General features: G+C 25.2%; 2 protein-coding genes across 2 annotated transcripts in view; one reads left to right on the top strand and one right to left on the bottom strand.

Moving 5' to 3' along the window:
• Positions 1-8,204: 8,204 nt before the first annotated feature.
• Positions 8,205-15,638, bottom strand: LOC112592064 (saccharopine dehydrogenase-like oxidoreductase). The gene is made up of 10 exons (XM_025336040.1): positions 15,296-15,638; positions 12,232-12,491; positions 11,675-11,865; positions 11,239-11,368; positions 11,093-11,151; positions 10,526-10,656; positions 9,697-9,949; positions 8,667-8,852; positions 8,477-8,571; positions 8,205-8,413 (listed from the first exon to the last, which is right to left on the bottom strand). Exons 2-10 carry the CDS (start codon positions 12,461-12,463, stop codon positions 8,290-8,292), a joined length of 1,401 nt encoding a protein of 466 aa, XP_025191825.1. The 5' UTR covers positions 12,464-12,491; positions 15,296-15,638; the 3' UTR covers positions 8,205-8,289.
• Positions 15,116-19,422, top strand: part of LOC112592053 (NF-kappa-B-repressing factor-like) — a 12,702-nt gene continuing 8,395 nt past the window's right edge. The window contains exon 1 of the mRNA XM_025336024.1: positions 15,116-15,283. The gene's annotated coding sequence lies outside the window, so the exon portion shown is untranslated. The remainder of the gene's footprint in view (positions 15,284-19,422) is intronic.

Genomic DNA, 19,422 nt, shown 5'->3' with positions numbered 1-19,422 from the left:
AAAAAGGGTCACAGCTGGTAACAGGAGATGGCGATTGTGGTGCACACGCATTGAGAACTTGTTTAAAGAACTTAGGATTTTCTTTATTTAGTTTGAATATTTTGAAATTAATAGATATTGAGCAATGTCAAACATGATATTATTTAACAGACGAAGATCTGGCTTTTACTAGTGATATGTTAAATAAAAATTTAATAATAATCAATGAAAATATTATACTCCAAGGATATCAGACGTTTTAAGCGTCTGAAACCATACGACTTAGCTTAAGATTTTAGATTAAGGCAGAAGGCACTTCATTGAAAGTGACTCCATCAACGTGGAATATATATATATAATTTATATCTAGTATGTAAAATGTGTATAATTGTCAAACAAATGTATACATATTTATTTGGGTCGTTTAAATAATAAAGCCTCAGGGCATTAAAAAAAAAAAAAAAATGAAAATATTACTACAAACAATGAAAAAACAAATTCAGCATTAGTATTTACATTGGAAACCACACAAACAATTTGCATTATTTACAAAAAAAATCACAAATGAATTTTAACAAACAATTATTGTAACTTGAGAATTCAAAATGTCTGTATATGTTATGAATTTCTGGAATTACCATGTATAATAAAATAATATGAATAATAGATTGTCTAATGGAGTACTCAAATATTTTTGTGCTGATTGTAATGAAGTATTAATGGATTTGGAAGATCTAAAAATACACGATTTGCAAAATGCGATCTAAACTTTCCGGTAATAAATTGTAAAGTTTGTAATATTATTATGCTAGAATATAATGCCAATATGAATTTACACTGAAAAGGGGAAATTCACATAAAAAATATCAAAACAAGAGAGACAGATATCAATAAAAATAATAATTTTAACGTAATAGATAATACAAATGTTCTAACTAATAGCCAAATAATACAATCTCGTATAAAGTGGTTTAGCGACCAATGCAAACACCTGTCGGTAACTGAGTCATACTAAAAAATCACGAACTTCAGAAACATCCATTTTCCAATCAACATTCCAAGCAATGACGTTATGTTTTGTCAAATTTGTAGGTTTTATATTAAAAAATAAAAAAACACATTATGATTTAACAATGATATTAACAGTAATAACAGTTTAATAGAGAGATATTTTGTTATTAATGCATTCATTATTCATATTCGTATGAATGACACGATAAGTATACGGGAAGTAAGCCAATTGAATATAAAAAAAAAGTAATGACAAATAACTTAAATACAAAAACTAAATTTAAATCAGATACTAAATAAAATGGTGATCCGTTGACAAGTATTTATTGCTTATTTGAAAATAAATTAACTAACATAAATTACCCAACATTAAACAAATATGATAGGTACTACTGCAAATTCTAATACGTCGCACGTAAATGGTGTAGATCCGTTCAACTCAAATAAAAAAAAAATAGAAGGTATATTTTACATAGTCAACCTAATAAAAAGATATGAGTAAAAACATTTTAAAAAAATAATAAATTTTCTTTTCGGCATGATAGACCTTACAAAATTAGAAAAAAATCTCTGATAATACATATTTAGTAGACGTTATAAGAAACGGACAATTAGAAAACGTTTGCAAACACGTGAGTCAAATTAAGAAGTTTCGAGAACGTATACATGGTAATAAATAAGTTTATATTATCTATAATACATTAAATATATTGTATTCATTATTTATTTCATATTTTTAGTTAATATATTGTAGTAAATACACAAATGTTTAATATATTTTTATAAGGTCTAAGTGTGTATAAATAATAAGTATTATAATAAAAAATAATAATAATAATAATACTCAACTTTAAATTTATCCTGATGTTATTTAAAATTACGATTTCCTTTAGTTATAATTATGTAATTTAATTATTAAGGTATTTCGTAGTAGTCGTAGTACAATAGCATTTTTCTTGCAGAGTCTACAAATTATTTCGTAATAATTTTATGACCACGGTGACTATTAGGTATTCCTTAACAATATACTCGTATATTTGTTTTTCGCATACCTCTAAAAATTTTCAATCATTAAATATTCCAATATTGCCTAATTAATTTTCATTAATGCCATAATAACAATTTTTTTTTTTTTTAATGATATAAAACTGCTCGAAAACTTTTTAGTCAGTCATTAATCGAACGTATATTGTACATGTGATTAAGCGAATAATTTATTGTGATACAACTTAAATAATATAACAGTACTGTAACAATATGAGCTGTAATTACATAAAAATAACTATGTTTTTCTTACAATGGAAATACTTTCATACTCAACTTTCAAGGCGTAGGTACTGACCAAAGCAACTACAGAGGAAACCGGATTGGTTGACAATCATCAAGGTATAGGAGCAGGTATTTTTTATGAAACATTAAGTGATATAAAGATTCACTTAATACATTCTAATTTATTAGCACATGTAAGTATATCGTCTTATTGTAAAAAATTTGAATTATGTTTGAAAATAATAAAGAAATATGCACAGCTAATAGAAATAATATTTCAATAATATATAATTTTAATACGACGTTACAATTCGCAAAACTAGAACTACATAAACGTTATGCGATGTTGATGTCGTTACATAACGGACGAGTTAAAATGGGACCAATTAACGCAGTGGGAGAATTCAAAACTGGACTTTTCGAATAGTAAGACGACAATGCTTATCAAAAAACACAAACATCTATAAAGAAAAAATGCAATAAAAAAATGATAAAACCCTAAACAATGAGAAAACAAGTAAAATTAGTGCAATCGAAAATTATTAATCAAATTTCTAACATATCATTGACTATTTTACAAAACTTTCTTAGAATTCAAAATGAATACAATGATATCATTTGGAAAATAAATCTGAAATTTAATAATATTATTGAAATTGAAATTAGTCAACAATTATTAATTATCCAATAAATTTTAGCATGCTATTAACTGAATTTATATTTGAAACCGAGGAGATGATGATAGACTCATTAGTTTTGGCAAAAAATAATATCCTACATCTTATAATTCTAAAAAATTCAGAGTTAATTGAAATATTGAAAAATATACAACAAACTTTACCAATTACACAGGTGTTACCTGCAGTGGATTTATCTATGAAATCGGCCATCGATGATTTCTTACAACTTACAAAAATAAAAACTAGATTCCTAGACTATCGGTATTATTTATAATAACTTTTCCATTATACGACCCGACAGAATACACACAATTTCGACTATAATCTATGCCCATTGAAATTACAAATTTTCAATTTGTTTTCATCAAACCAAAAAACCCATACTTGACGGTTTCTAGAGATAAACAACATTTCATAACTCAATGGAAACGGAAGTAAAAGATTGTGCGATAATTGGAAATGATAAATCCTGTTTTTTTACAAGTGTTAATTTTTATAAAAATTATTAAATTAAATTTGTGAGATTCAAATTTTTAATTCCGTAAATTTAACAGAACTTTTAAAACAATGTATAGTCGGACATTAAATATTTAATAATAGTTATTTTAAAAAATTGAGCAATGGTAACAAATTTATATACTGGATATCAAAAATAACCACTATTACTTAGTATGCTTTCATATTATTACACATCGCGCCCTACAAGGGGCAGAAACTCTAACGATCCCAGACATTTGCGTACTGTACACGCCAACGATAATATTAAAACCAACAAAGATAACTAAAAAATAATTGTCTACCTCATTACATCCAAACTTTCCGTTAGTTAATATAACAGATATAAGAAAAAATTAATCAAATAAAACATTCAAAATTATTAACAATGACACTTACGAATAGTAAGCTATTAAGCTGTCTCAATTACGAGATAATATACATATGAATCATCAAATAACTTGAACTCTCTATAATAAATGAAATTGACAAAAAAATAGAAGACGATGAAAAAACTTATAGTTTATAGGTATTATGTTCATCAATACGCATTATACATAATTACGGCCATTGCGGGAACAGTAGATTACAATATAATACATATAATTTTAAAAAAAATCAAGAAAAGCATTTTACAAAAAACAAACCTCTACATTTCTCAGTAGAATACAATTCTAGAAAACTGTACCTAGGTACCCCGATATTGTATTATTAAAAAAATAAATAAATAAATAAATAAATAACACTAAAAGCTATAAGAATTAACATATGTACATATAGTATTATCATAACATTTTTAACATTAATTGTCATATTTTATTGTTTCAGAATCTTTACAGGAATTATTAATTTTACTAGCATTGTAATAAAATATTTTAATTTAATGAACATTTTATTCAAATCAAAAATCAAAATATGGAATTTATATTACTTAACAAAAATTGTACAATATCAGATTTAAATGTAGGATTAATATATATTGTATTAGGTAATAAATATTATAATGATTATTTGACTTATTCAAATTAATAGAAAGTGAATTAAAATGAAATAAACTAAATGGTATTAAAGTATTGTAGGTAACCAATTTTGTTTTTAAATTATATTGTAAACTTAGGTAATATTAATAAGTTACATATTATGTATAATTATAATGCTGTTATATTTACGTATAGTTATGGAGCCATAGCTCAATTTATAAGATGTACAATAGACATATGTGTACTGTTTTACTTGAATAATGAATTATGTTAAGATTTCTACACGGTATAAAAAGTTATTTACTGCTGGTGTCGTATAGAAACACTCATAAGTAAATACTTACCTACAAGTAGGTATATAAAAAATAAAATAAATAATAATAACATAATATTATATTATATTATATATATATATATATATTAGTTCACGGTATAATTTCTTGAGAGTAATAAATTAATAATAATTATCAAAATTGAAATATTATAGATTATAGAACTATATTTATTTGTAATAATATTTTTAAAAATGAATTGTGTAAAAATAATTAAAATAATTATGTAAAACTATAAAACAATATGTGTCTGAAATATCATTATTTTTTATTTTTCATATCAATTGTTAAAAATTGTAATATTCTGTAAACTTATGAACGATACGCCGATATTTTTGTTTTTTTTTTTTTCATATCTATTTGATAAAAATTGTATATTCCATGGACCATGCTATATTTTCAAGATGGTTGTTAATACTCCGGAAATTTTTTTTTTTTGGTAACATTCATTACATACCATACGTCTATACCAGTGGTTTTCAAACTGGGTGCCGCGGCACACTGGTGTGCCGCGAGTATGCACTAGGTGTGCCGCGGTTTTTCCATAAATTACCGATTGCATTGAATTGCGATATAAGAAAATAAATGCTTTCAATCTCTATGGATTTTACACAATAAATACATCAATATGATTGATGAACACAAAATATATATACTAAACATTTTTTAACACGTCAAAATTATTATGAATATACTAAAATAACACACAGCACGCTCAGTTTAACATTAACCATCAACACAAGCGAACTCGACAATACAATTATTAACATCCATCTTCCATACAGTAACGAATTGTTTTAAATATAATAATTATTATAGATATATAAACCAAACGTGTCTTATTATTGGTAAATATCTCTAATATAGTGCTATAACCCTCAGCTACGGAAAACTAATCCATAAGGAATAGAAAACCTTCTCTGGATAACTAATATTGTGATAAGGTTCCTCCGACCACGCGATACAGACCGAATTAAAAAATTAGAAAATTTAAAATAAATAACCTATAAAAATAAACTACCTAATCAGCAAAAGTATGATACAAATGACGAAAAAAGCGCTAAAATAACAATTTTCTAATAGGTACATATTTTAATTGATTTGCATTTTTAGAAAACAGCACTATAAAAGTAAATAAAATAAACAAACTAATCAATACCAATTTAATTTAAAATGCCAATTATCTATTATAAATACATAGAATTACAAAGAAGAAAAACCCATTTACATACTTAATATTTTATTTATTTATTTTTTTTTTTTTTTGTTACTTTATAGTGTAAGTTAGGATATTATAGCCGATGTCATATGCAAAATAAATAATACATAAATGTTACTAAAAAAAAAAAAAAATAATAATAATAATAATAATAATCATCTCAATTAGAAATGAGCACTTCAATTTATAGTTATAATAATTTCGAATTGTAGTTCAGTCAACTATTTTTAATAGTAAATACTTATTTATGTTAAGTAACTTTTACTAACCTTACAGTGGAGGTAACTATGAGTTTTAGTTATTATAACTATAAACATTATTCAAGTTGACTAAATAAAAAAGTATTCAATATTATAAAAATATAGTAAAACTGTATATTTCAGTCAAAATAACTATAATATCTTGACTATAATGTTTTAGTAAATCTGACTAATCTTATAGCTATCCCTATACTAATTATAAAATAAAGTCAATTCTACTATTTATAAAGTGCAAATAACTGTTTTGTTTTTTTCGTTGAGTGCAACGTCCATTACTTATATATTTTTAAACAATCAATAATTGATGCATTTATTGATCAGGCGTGAACTTTTAAAAAACATTTGGTAAAGTAAACCACTCTATTTTAATTTACAAACTTAAATCATATAGTATTAATGATCTATTTTTAACTTGTATAAATTCTTTTTAAAAAATCGTACTCAAATTGTAAAATATAAAAATTACTTATCTGTTTATATAAATGTGTCACCACTATTAGTTATATACACAATAATTAAAATTAGTCTTAAATGTTGTCAGTTAGTAACCAAATTGAAAAAAAATTTAATAACTATAGCATCATCATCAATTTAATGATTCAAAAATTGAAATTTATAGAATTTGGTAATTAAAAATCAAACACTCTTGTAAAACATAATATTTTAAATTTATAAATATTTTGTTTTTAAGTAAAATGTTATACCTTTTAGGAATATTAATAATATCTTTTATAATAGTCATTGCTCTTAAGAAAACAGCTTTACAAGTGAATCCATTAATAACCTTGGTTTTAAGCTTTCACCTAAAAATATAATAATATGTCCAAGTTACATCTTTAAGTATTGTAAATATATTTATACATTCCATACTATATAAATAATTAATGTTAATGAATGTTAAAAAATAGTTTTCCTTGTTATAGTATGATCTTTGTGTTAATTTCCTTGTATTTTCAGTAAACAAATTAACAAACATTAATCAAGGTTTATAACTTAAGTGATGTTTCCGATAATTTATATTAGTTTTAAATGTTGTTTGTAAGTAACAAGTTTTGATAGATGTTCCGTGACCAATCATAGTTGACATGATGATATCTGTGAATTTTTCAATATTTTGGACCAGTTTTATCAATAATACCAATTTAAAAAAAATTTGGTAAAATTATATTTCAATTTAATAAAAAAAAATTTGTGTTTAACCAATACTCAAGTTTTACAAAATATTAGATACCTACATAACCAAGTGTACATTTATTATATTAGCAACATAACAGTTCGTTATTATTTATAGAAGTACTTATTTTATTATAATTGAAAGAACAAATTTTTAACTATAATAAACTATTTTTATTTTATTCAATAAATATATAAGTTATAATAAAATAAATAATAAGACTACAAAACATGAACATAATTTAATTTTTAAATTATGGTTATTCTCATAGGCATGCACACAGATAGAGTTAATTGGGCTTTAGCTTCACCTGAGCCTTTTTTATTATACGTGAGTGGGTGCTTAATATGTTTATAAATAGTTTTGTTAGATTATATTTGTTTAACATTTTAAATCAATTGCAAGAGTGAAATAATTAAAAATGATTGTTTATATTTTCCAGTCACTAACAAAAGGATAACTTCGGAGTTTGTATTGAAAATTTCTTGAATGAACATGACAGGAGGGGAGAAGGGATAAACTTGAGTTAGTGAATCATAATAGGCAGTAGGTACCAGATAATTACTTCCGATTTAGAAAAATTAGATATACCGAAATAATTTAACACGTAAGTCAATTCCAGTACTTAAAAAAAAATTCAACATATAAAAACTTCGAGATAGTAAAGTTCCACTGTATTATCTTTTAAAAAGCAGATATATGATATAAAATATGTGATGATTATTAACTTTAAGTAATTAAAATCATTAAAATTTGCATTAATGAAAAATTTCAATGAATTATTTAAAGTTTAAAAAGCAATATATAAAATGAAAAAAATTAATTTTAGAACTATATTAAAATACAATTTAAATACTACAAAAGACTAAAATCAACCAAATGACATGAATTTATTTTTTTTCTTCACTGTATGTAACCAAGTCAGACTCGATTTGAAAAGTTGCAGCATCATGTTTTATTAAACGATTTATAAATTGAGTATTACGGAATGCAGCTGCTGGTGTTAAAACACCCCTATATATAACATAACATACCTTAATATATTTAAAACTACTATTTTGATATAAAATGTTATACCCTTTAGGAATATTCATTTGGTCTTTTAATATAGTTATCGCTCCCAATATAACAGCTTTACTAGTGAATCCATAACCTGGGTTTTCAGCTTCAATCTATAAATAAAAAAACAATTTCAAAAATAGATCTATAAATATTGATTATTTATAAATCCAATAATATATAAACAACTAGTATAAATAATAATTACTTGAACAATAGTTTTTCTTGTGGCGGTAATATTTTTTTGAGTTGTTCCCTCCTTATCATCAGTAGTAGGAAACTTGACGGATGTTGTCCCGTAACCAATCAGAGAAAATGTCATAGATAAGTTTTTTGATAACTTTTCACCTGGACCAGCTTTTGATACCAATCCACCCGTAAAGAAATATGAAAACTACAATTTTGTATAAATTAAATACTAATTAATTTAAAAAAAATACTAGTTAATAATCAGAGCTGTTCTTAAGATATGGGTTCGGAAATTCTAAGTTAACCAAGTTTATTTTAAAAAGATTTTTTTTTTTTAGTTTTAAAGAATATACGCTTACATAACACTCATCTAAATTTTAGACCTAATTCGGATACAAAAGGAGTATAATATTCAATTCGTATAATTGAAGTAATTTCTTTAATTCACTGTACATTAATTATATTATACATGATTAAAGGAAAATAACAATTTTTCATAATACTAATGACATACTAGCAGTTCATTTGGAATAACATGTTTTGTCTACTACCTAGATTGGTTCTTATTCTTTAGAGAGTAAAATTATTATTTATCATACCAATAAATTCAAATAAAATTGTTGATAAGATAAACTTAATAATTTGGATGTTATTGTTCATTGAGTATAGACTAATTCTATTATAATAGTCAATAAATCTATTACATTTTAAATACTTCTAAATAACGAATTGACTAACTGCTAATTACAAAACACATTTAATTTCTGCATGAAACATATAGAGCCTGCTTTAACATCTATTTAAAAATTGAACTATTTTATTTATTCAAATTAATATGTATTTTTTTTTTCTTTAACAACTAAAAGTTTTCATTTTTTAATTTAATATCTGTAAGTAAAAAAAAAATTCTAATAAAATTTATTAATACAACACAATGTTGTATGTTCAGAAATAAATTAACTATAATATAAATAATTAAAGATCCTAAAAATATGTTGGGCTTAAATAACTTAAAAACAACTCTGCTATTAATGAATGGATTATCTTACACGCATCAGAAGAATTCTAATAGGTTCAAATATGACCAAGAATGACAGAAAAAAAAAGATGAACAAAACATTAAGAGCTGGTATCAAACCATTAATAACCATATAACGTCGAGCACTGAAATTATAAGGTAAATTTTCTACGGTCTTGGCATGATGTATTGACCTAGCAACAACAGATTGATCTGGTTCTGGATAAGCCAAACACCAATATTTGGTATCACTCAGCATACTCATTTGCTGATAATGCAATATCCTAAAATTTAAAATGCATAAGTTAAAATTCATTTTCATACATAGATAACAAAATATTTTTACAATTGGAACATGGCATGCTTCTTTGGAACTATCTATAAAATGGTAGAACAATTTTTAATGACTTTTCTTTAAAAATATTTAGCAATGGTCTATGTTAATCATCAAGATTGAGAGGATTATATAAGATGATTTGATACTAACACAATGTGTGATCTTCATATTACATGCATTGCATATAAAAAAAATTTTATGTAAAGAATAATATATTTAACTATTATTATAAACATCAAAGAGTATTGATGTAATATTAAATTGAATGGTTGGAATAAAATTAGTTCATTTTGAACATAAAACTTGATATGTAATGAAATTATTCTAATTGTTTGTTAAAACAATGTTATATAAAAAAAACATACTTAAAATAAAAAATTATGTTTTATTTTGACATTTTTTAGCATATGAAACTAATATTGTGCTACAATAATTAACCGGAACCCAGTAAAAAAATATTTTTATAAAAATTAGAGAAAAAATATAATAAACAAACACAAAGATATTGAAAAATTATACATACTTGGAAACATTTGGTTGTGTTCTAGTTATTCCCATTAAATCATCTAACAAATCTCGGTAGAATAGTCGTTGAGTCTTAGAAGCCAAATGCAGCAAAGCACTTATCCAAACACTTTGATGGAAAAATCCGCTCTAAAATACAATCATAATTTATTAGGATAGTCAGTTAAAAATTAAAAATGGTCATGTATTAAATTGGATTTTTACATAAAAATTTGAATACTTGCATAATAAAATGAAATATTAAAAAACAATATATTTTTATTTTGAAAAATAAAAACGTAAGAATAATATCTTTGTTTAATGTATTATATAGCGGTAATGAAGTTGAAAATTAGTATTTATGTTATGAGATTAACTTGTCACCAAAAAAAAATATTATCTTACATTAATTTTATTTAATATCAAAAAAGATTGTTGAGCCACATTGTTTTAAATCAATTATTTATTACTACAAAACATATCAATAAAAGCTTAATATTATTTTCTATAATTGATGATAATATTTTTAGTGTATTATAAGAGTTTTTATTATTTATTATGATACAAGTAAAAATATATTACTCACAACAAACACAAATGACCTTAGATAAATTTTCATGTACATGTCAACATTCTTCAATTTACCTAAAAAATAAATACAAAAATTCAGATAATTATATATAATATATACATACATATATTTTTTAATGTATCTATAAATTGTAAATATACCATCAAAATGTTTGTATAAAAATTCTATTCCAAGATCAGCAGGTACACCATCCATACCAAGTGCATTAACAATTATTGAATTGTTCTCTTCAGCTTTTTTATTATACTTAAATGCCATTTTCTCCATAAACTATAATTGCAAATGTATTAAATAACCAAATACAAACAATTAAAAAATATCAAAGTAATATTTTCTAAGAACAGTTTTACTTGTCTAATTGTTAATTTTTAAACATAACAAACAATAATACAACAAAAAAAAAAAAAATAAAAATAAAAATAATAATAATAATAATAAATTAATAACAACATGCTCTCTAAAATACAAAAAAAAAATAATAATAATAATAATAATATGATGTTGGCAGATTCTTTAGAATCTCAATACAAAAATCACAATTTATCTAAATTTAAACAACCTATACATCTCACTTACTAATGGTTCACTAGTAACATCTACATAATGAGTAGATGTCAAAACACAAGATTTGACAACTACTTCTCCATATATATAATATGGTGAAGTACAATTTATAACCACAGAAGTTTTTTGAACCATTCTCATTACAGATTCAAAATCGTATACATTGGCATAAATAACATCAATTTTTTTATCTTCATAACCATCTATATAATATTTGATAAATACATTAAAAATTACTAAGCATAAATAATAATACCTATGGTATTATATTTCTAGACCTATAATGTTCAACATTATTATTTCTTTAAGCAATATATTATTTTATGAATATTTAAATAAATAAAAATACAATCACATTTTATGCTTTGGCATTAAAGTGACCTTAATACTGGAGACAGTGCTTAACATCATTTATAGAAACGAAAAACACCATTGTTGTTATCAAAGTTAAAAACTTAAACATATACACAATGGTTTTTAACGTTCCTTAAAAAATGAAAGCTGTTATCTGTAAATACTAAAGAATAATTGTTTAATAGTAATAGCTATAATAAAGTAAGGAAATTTACCTTGATACAATCTGTTTAATACATTTCGTAAATTTGCAGTGTTACGTCCAGCAACAGCCCAAGTTAAATTGTATATTTGAGAAAGGCGACCCATTTCTAAAACGACAAATTTTCCAGTATATCCTGAAGCACCAAAAATGATTATATCGTATTTGCGTTTTGTATTAGTGATTAGTTTGTTGACTGGATTTTGTTCAGCAATGATTTCCATGTCGAGTAATTCGATTTCCATTTTTGATACTTAATTTGATGCTAGAAACCTATTACAATATAGATAAAACAATATTTTATTAACAAATTTCTGTTATAGTCTAAATTATACAGCCATCATGGAATGAAGTTATTACACTATTACCACAATGACATAATATTAGTATATTATAGTTCGATTAGAATTACATTTTATCTTATGGTAGAGGCCATAGGCGTGTCTATAAGGGAGGACTTATTGGAGAGTTTTACCATCAGACAATTATATTAAAATATTAAACAATAATCTAATTTTCAATATAATGAAGTTGTAAAAGAATTTGTAACTATCCCAGTTACAAGTTGTTCGTATAAGAGACATTTTTCTAAGTTGACTTTCATCAAAATCAAACATAGAAGCACAATGCTAAAATGTTTCAAGACCGTTTGAAAGTATTGTTAGCTATAAATATTGAACAAGAATTTGCCTAAAATATTAATATTGAAGACTTGACTGATACTTTTAAAATATTAAAACCAGTAGATAAGCATGGAATTGTAAAATGAACTTTTTAATTTACTATATTTTATTATTTGTTATTTTTACACTTTTTTATTAATTACCTATTTGTAGTAACATAAACATTTTTTAATAATAATAATTTAATTGTATTTTTTTCATACCTTTTAATGGGTAAGTACCAAAATAACATTAATGGTTTGCTTTTATGTCCTAGCATTCATTTAACTTGACAGTTGACATTTTGTATAGTCAGTGGTGTATTGGTAAATAAACTTATAGGTATATGCACCAAAAGTATTTGAATAGGTATATTTTAAAAAATATTTGCATAAAATTCAGTGGAATATTCGATATGGACACATACTTTTAAACTTCCATAATATTGATGCTAATATTTAATATTTACACTAAACAGTATACAAGCTCGGCCAGTTTCCGAATTCTAAACTTTATACGGTATCAAGGATATTTTTGGATAGTGTAATAGTGAACATAATAAAATAATAATAATTGTATATTATTATTTATTGTATATTTTGATATTAATTATGACTAAAGAATTATGATAAACTAGAAGCTTTGCGCGTACCCATAATGCATGCGTTTTCAGTTGGCGTATATTCATAATAGACAAATTTTCTTAAAAGTATACGTATAAATCCAAAAATAGGGATCCAGATATACCCTTTAATACACCACTGTGTATAGTAACGGAGATTTTTTAAATTTTAGATGTTTACATATTTATTTAAAAAGTTATAGGTGTTTATATTGTAGAACTATAAGAAAAGAGTCATAATTAAAATTAGGTAGGAATAAACTATAAATATAGTATTATAGGCGGACCTACGACCTGGGCCAACTGGGCCTTGGCCCAAGCAAATCTTATCCCGTACTAATATTTACAGTACAATTAATATATTAATTAAATATAATAATATGTGATGTGTAATAATAAATAATAATACATAACAATATAACATATTATATAAGAAAATATATTTGAAAATAAGTAAAAATGTTCTAAATAAATATTATTAGTTTTTAGTAAAACATTAATCAATTATAACTTAGCTGGAATTAGTTTTAGAAGTATTTTAAGTTCTTAACATAGTATTTATTTTTTTTAAATATAAAATAACATGGAATGCACAAATAATATTATAGTGTTTCATTTATATTTTGTTATTCAGACTATTTGTTTGCTTATCTTAAATGGTTTTGATTATAATAATGCAAGTACTACAGATATATATGTTAAAACTAAACCTATTGTACCACTATGACCAGGAACATCAATAAGCAATTAATTACTTCCATACATTGAGATACATCATGGCAAAAAATATCAACGTCAATAAAGTAATCAGAAATGTTTAAAAAATGGTTCCATATTATCTTTGTTTAGTTTTATAATTAATATTCTCTGATATTTGAAAAGTATTTTCTTGATTTAAATAATATTAAAATGTATTAATTATATCATTAAAAAAAAATTAATTTTATTGTTTGCATTTTAGTAATTTTTAAATATAAAAATATAGAATGTTATACAAATATAGGTAACAGCACATAGATAATATTATGTTAAATCAAAGAAATTAGAATTTTGACCTTACAGAGAAAAAAAAATTGAACTATAAGTACTCATATATATATATATATAAATATACATACCTTTATATACATTATTACTTTTATTTTTAAATAACATTTTTTTGATATTTAACACAAATATTCTTAAATTATAATTCTTAAGTTTGAAAAAAAAATAATACTAAGAATTTTACACATTCTGCTGCCACAGTATATAAATACATATCGGAATTAATCAGGAAAATTGGCCCAGTCTAATAAAAATCTCTAGTTTCACTTATGTGTAGTATAAATGTAGAATGTAAAACCTAAAATTTTACAATTTGCCTTCCCAGCCACAGAGGTCTGGACACGCCTTTGATAGTAATGGATAGCTAGTTATTGACCAGTGAAGTCATTTTAACTAAGTAGTATAAGTAAGCTTGATAAAGAACAAGAATATTGTATATTAGTAGGTCAGTATCTTTTAATTGGACAAAAAACATTATTCGTATGGGAGGGTGGGAGGGAGGATTATTATGAACTGTACGCCTACATTTAGCACAACGTGAAATGATTTATTTATCTCTTCACGAAATAACCGAGACGAGATTCGCGATTTTAGAATTGAAATTCGAGGCCATGTCATCATAACTACTCGCGTAGGTACAATGGCTAAAGAGGATCGACTAAACCGCATATGACGTAGCTGTCGCGATGTAGCAGAACAAGCCACTATTTGGTTAATGGCCCGACCATATTACAGTAAGTACTCACTTCGGACGTTGACAAGCTGTAAGGCGGCGAGGACGGTTAGAGATCTAAGCCGGTGAATGTGAAAAACGACGACCGTAGAAATTATAGCGTATGTTTCACTGCGTCAATCCAAGACCTCCAGGACAAATCGGTAGGGAGACTCAGGGCTCGGGAATGAGACGTCCGACGAGATAGGCAGGCTGAGAAATGACGAAAACGACACTGGCGATACTGCCGTCCGTTACGCAACCGACAATTATGATGAGAAACGCATATTGCGCGTGTGTAAACGAGCTCGGCGGCGGCGGCGACTCTTGTCGGCGTCTTTTTTTCCCGCCCAAAGCACCAATCGCAGGTGATAACGCAAATAGTATGACACGTACGCAATAGGCATGCGCCAAAGAGAATTAATATCATACTAAATATACTAAACGCCCGACAAAATTATGATGAGTAACGCGTATTGCGCATGTGTGAACCAGCTCGGCGGCGGCCCTGGATAATAGATATACGGTCGAAAAACACCAGCTAATTAAAACGATTATTGTTATATGACGTCAATGAGACCTAAATTCTCGGCTGCCGGCAATACTACGTAACGACAAGCGTATTTAATATATATTTTCATCTTTGAACTTAAATTGATTTTAATTTAATGTTTCTTTAATAAACTTGGTTTTATTTTTAATGAAAGTATATACCTATCTATGATAATTTGTAATTAATTAAATAAATAGTAGGTTATTACACTAATTAACATTCAAAAATAATTGTTCAATCATTTTATGAGTAATAACTTAGGAGTAATAGTCAGTTCTGGAGATTTTTCTAAGATCAATTATTTCCTGGGGTTCTAAGATTGTTATTCTGTTCATATTTAATTACGTATTTTAACATATAAAATATTATGGATATCAATGAATAGTATTGAGATGATTTAGAACTGATATATTTAAAATTAACTGTTATTTAGCTTGGCAATTTTATTTACATAAATACATTAACATAATTTATAATACAAACATTTAATAATAATAATGTATTTGAAACAAATTATGCAAAAATAGATAAATTTACAAGTTCAAACTTTAATCTTACAAATACAATCATAACCAATTAATAATTTTACAAATAAAGGTATAATAAATACCTATTTATCATATTTAAATTATATATATATTATCATATTTACACATTTACATTAATTAATTAGAATCAGGAACAATTAATATAAGTAAAAATATTATAATAAGGTTTAAATACTATTTTTAATATTACAATCCCTACAATATTTAAGTTATTATTTTTCATTTTTAGTTGATTTTCTATCGTGCTTGATGTTTTACCTTCAGATCTTTCAGCTATAAGATTATCATTCACAGTTTAATTCTAATTAAGTCCTTTGGAGAATACTACAAATTAAATCTTCAGGCAATCACATTTTTATTATTTAGTTAATCTTAACAATATTTGATTCGGTATCAATTTTTCTTGTGAAACTTTTAAGAGGTTTCAAAACTTTACCTTAGCTTAATCAATGAACGGTTCATTAAACCACCAAATGGATGTATGTGAACTCTGGTGCGCTTATATGAATGATTGGTTTTTGTCTTTGGTATAACAACCTTAAAGTAGGATATTTGTTTTAGATCTTACGGGCAAGCCAACACACAAATAAATAAAACCATTCTTCATTCAACTGTTATTGGAAGATTATTTTTGTGTTGATGATGACTCAGATGATGACAAACTATCGAGAAATCATTTTCTCGTTATTGAAAGGGATATTAACATCTGCAGTTGCCATTACATTTGCTACCAAATATTCCTTCCAAATTTAATTTTCCTGTGGTGTTTCAATATTAAGTTTGTCCTGTACCATTCCTGGTGTTTTACCGAGCACATGTATTCCTAATTCTGTACATTTACTTAGGGAGTAATGGTCGTTAAGTCCTCCCCCACTTCTAATTAAAAAACTTTCAAGATTATCTTGATTGAAGTCTGTGGTGACTATAAGAGTATATTATATTGTCTTTCAAATCTTCAAAAGTAATTGGTAGATTATTTGAAATCAAAATTCTTTGAAATGTTTGTAAGTATTTTGCCTACACATCTCATTGAATATATTACCTTATCATTTTATCAACAATTATTCTGGTCTTCTAAATTTATAGCCATAGGCTTTTGGTGCTAAAGTTTCAGATGGTGTATACATGAATTCTATGTCAAACATACAGTTACCACAACTTCAATAAAGTGACCAGTATTTTCCGATATCCTGATTTAAACCTGGTTTATAATGGATCAAAGCTGTAGCAACACTATGGAGAGTAATTATTGCGCTAATCCGACATTTTGTCTCTCGGCCTTTCACATTTCAAATGTTTCTGTGATAATCTGCGACAAACTGAAATTTCTGTATTAGTTACTTCAAAAGTAACTCTCTTTTAATGGTGTTGCATTTATCATACAACCAATCTGAAAGAATAAATCATGTCACAAAAAGCCAATTTCGAATTAGTTGAAGATGTAGGGCATCTGCCAAATAAATTTTCTTTTGTGTTAGGATGTAGAAATGTTTTGTCAATAGTTATACCCAACTTCTTCCATAACCCAACATTACCACACCACAATCAGATACAGGCAACCACATTATGAATTTTCATATAAAATAGATATAACTTCAGACAAATTTCCGGTGTAATTAATTGATCAAAATTGACATATATTAGTTTGTTTCAATTCTTAAAGATGCCTCTCACCATGATACTTGCATTTGACTGTGGGGCCCTATGACGATCGTTTTTATCATACTCATAAGCGATAATATCTTCATTTCATCAAATTGAATAATACAATAATTCAATACTATTAAATTTAGCTGCTATTTTCATTATTCTAATAACGTCAACAAAATACCTGACGGAAATTTAATCGGAAGCCATTTAACTAAAGTTGATACATGTGGCAATGGATAGTTCAATTTGTTCTTAGATAAATGTAACACCTTTACTAAGATATCGTAATGTAAGCTTTTGAAATATCTTCTGTGCTCCAAATCACTTTTTCTTTTAGTTATTAATTGTAATTGTGTTTGACTGAACACTGTTTTTAAAGATTCATTTAAGATATGAGTTTGCAATTGTTCTAAATTTTGAGAAGAATAATGCATTTTTGTTCAAAGTATTAATACGATTTTTGAAATCTATTGAATTGAATAAATATTTATACTGATAATTGTCATGGTCGTTAAGTAATTGTTGGTACTTATGTTCAATTGATTCATTAATTAAAGTAGGCAACTCTTCATTAATACTTGTACTTCATCTTCTTTGCTATATCTCTTTATTCTCTTAGGTTTAGTAACATTAAACTTTGAACAATAGTTGCATTTCACACTTATATTTGCACGTACTTGTCCTAGATGATAATGTATTGAATTAACACATTTGGTAAATATTTCTCTCTTTTAAATGTTGTGTTAGAATAGCTAAACAAAAATTAAATTAAGGTTAATAATTGTAAAAATAAATATTATAATAAATAATTGATACCCTTTTGTTTAATTTCTTTTTATTTTGATGTTCATTAATTGGCTTCTCAAATCAACTTCAAATCGTTTTCAAAAATGTACTACAAGTGTACTGGTCTTATGATTCCACTTATCTTTTCTACGGCAGGCATTAATCAAACATGGCATAGTTTTGATCTTTGAAATATGTAAGTAGATATGTTAGAATTTTTGTTTCTATAAGCTATTTGAGCAACAACAACAGCATCTAGTTCTGGCATCTAATTAACAATAATTATCAGTAATTTATTAATTGTTAACATTTTATTTTTAATAATTTATATAGGTATCAATTCAGGAACCTTATTACTTAATGTGCAAAGTATAATAGTGCTTACATATTTTAAAAACAAGATTGATCGCAAATTACTATAATATAATTCTTTACAGTTTACATAGATATATGTAGTATTATAATATAAGAAGTAATAACTAAAGATAGATTATAGATTTATTATTTAAACTTCTACAGTACATTGTGAACATAATAATAATATTCTATTGTACAATTACTACTTTAACGTTCAATTAATTGTTTTATTCTTCTTTGCAATAAGTCGACAAGTAGACGGAAACA

This window comes from Melanaphis sacchari, unplaced genomic scaffold, assembly GCF_002803265.2.
Source record: "Melanaphis sacchari strain LSU unplaced genomic scaffold, SCAv2.0 Contig154_pilon_pilon, whole genome shotgun sequence".
Taxonomy (NCBI): domain Eukaryota; kingdom Metazoa; phylum Arthropoda; class Insecta; order Hemiptera; family Aphididae; genus Melanaphis; species Melanaphis sacchari.
Note: the sequence above shows the minus strand (reverse complement) of the source record. Positions and strands in the feature narration are given on the sequence as shown.

Coding starts and splice junctions, on each gene's coding strand:
- LOC112592064 (XM_025336040.1), bottom strand. CDS start 12,463: ATGGAAATCGAATTACTCGACATGGAAATCATTGCTGAACAAAATCCA. Junction 8,853..9,696: donor TTAGAATTCTTCTGATGCGT/GTAAGATAATCC, acceptor ACAAAATTGTAG/TTTTCATATTTCTTTACGGG. Junction 8,414..8,476: donor CAAATGAATATTCCTAAAGG/GTATAACATTTT, acceptor TGTTATATATAG/GGGTGTTTTAACACCAGCAG.